Source organism: Indicator indicator, unplaced genomic scaffold (assembly GCF_027791375.1).
Source record: "Indicator indicator isolate 239-I01 unplaced genomic scaffold, UM_Iind_1.1 iindUn_scaffold_172, whole genome shotgun sequence".
In the NCBI taxonomy this organism is placed as follows: Eukaryota; Metazoa; Chordata; class Aves; order Piciformes; family Indicatoridae; genus Indicator; species Indicator indicator.
Genome location: NW_026539261.1, coordinates 70503 through 75101, shown reverse-complemented (window position 1 = coordinate 75101; position 4599 = coordinate 70503). Strand labels below are relative to the sequence as shown.

The 4599-nt window shown below is 53.4% G+C and overlaps 1 protein-coding gene across 1 annotated transcript; it reads right to left on the bottom strand.

The window, feature by feature from the left end:
• Positions 1-2784: 2784 nt before the first annotated feature.
• LOC128980428 (feather keratin 1-like) lies at positions 2785-3099 on the bottom strand. The gene has a single exon (XM_054398902.1). It carries the CDS (start codon positions 3097-3099, stop codon positions 2785-2787), a length of 315 nt encoding a protein of 104 aa, XP_054254877.1.
• Between the last annotated feature and the right edge of the window lie 1500 nt (positions 3100-4599).

Below are 4599 nucleotides of genomic sequence, written 5' to 3'. Positions count from 1 at the left end.
ACAGCAGCCCCAGAAAGGAAGAGGGAGATTTCTTCCCTCCTCCCCTCCCCTCCGCAGCACAGCAGGGCCTCAATGCCAGGGCAAAGCCTTCGGCTCTATGAGCCTGTTGCCAGGCTCAGCCAGATGCAGAGCTGAGCAGTGCAGCCAGCAGACTGCCTGAGCTGCACCACAGCCTGCCAGCCAGGGACTGCTGCAGCTGGACATGAGCAGCTCAGGCTGACACTGGCTCCAGCCCCCCATAAAACACCAAAAAGGCTGTGGGGGCTTTACTTTGTGTGGTGGCCAGCTGCCCACCACCACACTCTGTCACTTCCTCTCCTGAACTGGAAAGAGAAGAGAAAATAAGATGCAATTCTGGTGGGTCAAGCAAAGGCAGTTTCAGGAAGAAAAGCAAAGAGCTGCCTGCAGAAGCAAAATGAGAAGATTTCTTCTCTTCCTGCCACCATCAGGTGCTGTGCAGCCACTCCTGGGCAGCAGAACCTCAAGACACTTAGTGGTTGCTTTGCAAGGCAAATGCCTTAACCAGGAATGTCCCTCAGCCTCTCATCTCCTGCTTTCTCTTAGCATTTATTGCTGACCATGATGGCACAGGATGTGGAAGGTTGCCTTGGTGAGCCTGGGACACCTCTAACTGTGTCCTGAAGAGTCAAACCCCAAAACATGCCCTAACCCAGGCAATGGGCTAAGCTCCTGTGAATGTACAAACCTGGACATTTCCTGGGTTCCAGATGGTCCATGTAAACACATAGCATGTGTGACTGACCTTGTAACACATCTATGAACTCTGTGTGCCCCTGCCCATGTTTGGATATGCCCCATCCTATAGGTTCAGCTATCAGGTTTCTCTCTTACCAAAGGGCATTCATTGTCTTGGGACAGTTTTACACCAGCCAAGAAGGTAGGCAGTGTGCCTTGTTCTCACCCAGAAAGCAACAAGAGCCAAATGATGCCAGAGGAGCAGCTGAAGAGCTTGTCCTAACAGGCCAACCACAGCTGGGCCTTGCTCCTCGACCAAGGCAGAAAGGGGAAAACTCCAAGAGAATTGAATCCCAGAAGAGCCACAGAAAGGCTGCAGCCCGGCGACAGAGCACACAAGAGAGAGAGGCCCTTAGCCCTCTCTGAGCCAAGAGCCACTTGAACTATAGTCACATCATCTGGGAAGATACAGGACAAAGGAGCAAGCTGTGAGTCCTGGATAATCTGCTACAGAATCCCATCTGTGGGAAACCACAGATCACAGAACCTTTATTACCAATTTGAATCAGAGTATTGGAAATTCTTAGACCCGCGCTTACATCGTTTCACTGTCTTCATATGTGGAAAATATCACTCACAACTGCATGACAGAACCTGTAAACAGACTTCAGAATTAAGTTCCAGTGGTGTGTGAAGATACCACTGCCAGAAATATTAACTATAAAAAATATGAATATATATTTTATTACAAATTGCTGTGTTCCCTCCTGAAATCTTACCTACCTCCCAGCCTTCTGGCCTTTTGGAGATGCAGTTGGAGAGACAGCCTCAGCCATCAAAACCCAGAACACTCCTGTGTCATCAAAGCCATTCTAGCCACAAGGACAAAGAAGCAGTAGGAGGGATAACATGTTCACTGTCATCTGGAAGACAATCTCTCTGTGTCCTTGTTCCCGAAGCCCAGCTCCTCAGCTGTGAGGAGCACCCAACGCAGCCAGTCCCATCCTGCTAGGCAACCAGGAAAGGAAGACTCGGAAGCATCCTCCGTCGCCCTCTCTGGTTCTTCCTTCTGACCATGGGCAGTGGGGTGGTGAGCCCAGCCTGAAACTGGGATCATGTGCAGGTGAACGGAGTGGGGAAGGCAGCTGCTGAAAAGGGACTTTTTGAGGTGAGTTGCCCTATGCTGTGAGACAAGCAAGCAGGAGAAATATTTGAGGAGGACAACAGAATAACTCCGTATTTTCGGAAAGGTGGATTGGACATAAATGCAGCAAAGAAAAAGGACCTGCACAGGAGATACATTTCCTGGAAACAAAACGACAGAGTGGACATTGATAGATCCCTGTGGATGGGATCAATAAGGTAACAAGGACTGTCCTCACCTATGTGGCAGCAGGACAATGTTACCCCACCATGAACAACCCCTGCATGGTCCTTCCCTCTGCGGACACTGCGGCAGCAAGAGTGAGGAGATTGTTGCCCTGGAGATGTTGGGAGCGAGTGGGAGACATGGAGAGGCTTCACCTCTCCCAAAGGCAGAGCAGGGAGAACTGGGGCATAACTGCAAATACTCAATGCAACCTTGTGTCACTGCAGAGCCAGGCTGAAGAACTTCCTGACTCGAAGCCCTGAGCATCTCCAGGAGGAAGGATGAGACAGAAATCTGGGATGGGATGCAGCAGAACTTTAATGAGTCAGATGCTGGAAACAGGGCAGAGAAGGGTGGATGTCACAAAGCAGGGGCAGGAGGGACTCTGTGCTCCATGGCTGTGGCGGAGCTCCCAGCAGGTGTCCATGTGCCTGGCCCACAGGGGGAGCAAGGCCAGCAGGACCTCCCTAGGCTGCCTCCGTGGTGCTGCCAGACCAGGGTAGCAGAAGAGAAGGAGGCCACAGGAGGGCCAGGAGAGAGTGTCAGAGGGCAAAGGCAGGCATGGGCAGTGCTGTGCCAGAGCCCAGGCTGGCCCTGTCCTTTTGCAAGGGCTGCTGGGGTTGCTCAGCCCCTCGGAAAGCAGCAAGCGGATGCTGTGCCCAGGGCAGAAGCAGTTGGTGGGGCCCTGGGGGCCTTGCCCAGGGCCATGGGCAGCAGCTCTAGCAGGGGAGGCAGCTCCTGCCGCAGGAGCCACGGCCCAAGCCGGAGAGGCCAGAGAGGCCAAAGCCCCCGGAGCTGATGGGCACCCCCTGAGAGCTGAGGATGCTGCCAACGGCAGCGGAGGTGGAGGAGCCCACGGCGGTGTTCTGTGGGAAGGAGCTGAGGATGGGGCCAGGCAGGGTCACTATCACAGGGGAGGGCTGGATGGCAACGGTGGAGTCCTGGCACTGCCTGACACAGGGCTCATTGCAGCTGTTGGCCAGCGGGGTTGGGCCGCAGGGCTGACAGGGCAGGCAGGGGGTGTAGCAGGACATGGCTTGGGCTGGAGCTGAACCTGGCAGAGAGAGCAAGGGGGAAGCAGAGCATGAGGGCTTGCTGAGGACAAGCCTGAGAGCCCATCAAAAGAAAGAAAAGTTATGAGTTGGAGGTGAGGGCTGGAGGCTGTGTAAGGAATCCCACCAGTCTCACCTCCCCTCAGCCTAATCCAGCCCTGACAAGAGTGACCAAACCAAGGGAGGAGACTTAGGCATGCACAGGGTTACCCCCTTCCCCATCTCATGCCAAGCAGGTACAAGAACTCACATAGGACAAGGGAGCAACTATGGGCTCAGAAATCCCAAAGGAAGAAAAGTAGAAGAGGAAGGAAGTCAAGAAAGAGCTTCTACACACCTTGTTCCAAGGAGATGGAGGCCAGAGGAGTGGATGAGAGAGTGAGCAGAAGGAGTCTCTTTTATACTGCTCCGGCACTGCCCCAGGCCCACAGGCACTGCATGTGAGCAGCCATTTCCCAGCAGACTCAGCTCCAAAGCCAAACCTCCCAGCCCATGGCACAGGTTGGCCTTTGGCTTCCTCCACGCTGCCATTTCACTTCCTCATGTCTCAGATGCCTGCTTGGCCAGGCCAGCTCCTTTCATCTGCTTGGTTGAGACGCCAAGGGATTGGCTGTGCCAGTGGCTTCTGGTCTGTTCCCCTTTGCTCTAGGGAGAATGTTTGTCATGCTGAGTCTGCAGGGCTGGGATTAGGAAAGGCAAAGCACACCTGGTCTCTGAGTGCTCTGCTGACATGGGGGTCGAGAACTTCCTCTTCCATGCAGGTTGAGAAGAAAAGTTGAACAAGGAGGCTGTACTGGGGAGAGGAGATGCAGGAAAGGTGCAGATACTCCAAGGGCTTTTGGCCTTGTTCTGTACTGGCACAATGTGATGCCAAGTGGTCAGGCTCCTGACATTCTCTGGGAGTTCAGAATAGGAAAGGCTTACCTGGAGCAGAGGAGACTGAGGTGTGGGATCCTCGATATAGATTGCACAGACAGGAGTGTGTGAGATCTAACACCATGTCCTCAGGAGAGTTATCTGTGTCTCTGCAGTGCCACTTTCAATGCCCTTTGAAAATCACCATAATTGGGGAATGCATCTGAGGGCTGAAGAAATGCAGTGGGGGGAAGAAATGCAGTGGGGCTCCTACCCTCATGAAGGACATGAGGGGGAGGTTGGAGAATGACAGCAACATCAGTCTGACCTTGGTCCCTTCAAAGATGATGAAGTAAATCATCCTGGAAGCCATTTCCCAACATGAAGGGACAAGAAGGAGACTGTGAGAGGTCAGCATGGATCTATGGAGGGGAGAGCAGGAGCAACCTCATGGTCTTAGTGCTGCCTGCCTGAGTCCGGTGGGTGAGGGAAGTCAGCAAATGTTGTGCCTCTCATCTGAGCATAGCTTTTGGTGCTGTCTGCTGTAAGAATGCTTCAAGACCAAGGGATGAGACACAGGCTGGGGAAGAGGCAATACAGGGGAGTGAAATCTGCCAGAACTGCTGC

What these genes read in the sequence shown, in the direction of transcription:
- LOC128980428 (XM_054398902.1), bottom strand. Translation starts at nt 3,099, where the DNA reads ATGTCCTGCTACACCCCCTGCCTGCCCTGTCAGCCCTGCGGCCCAACC.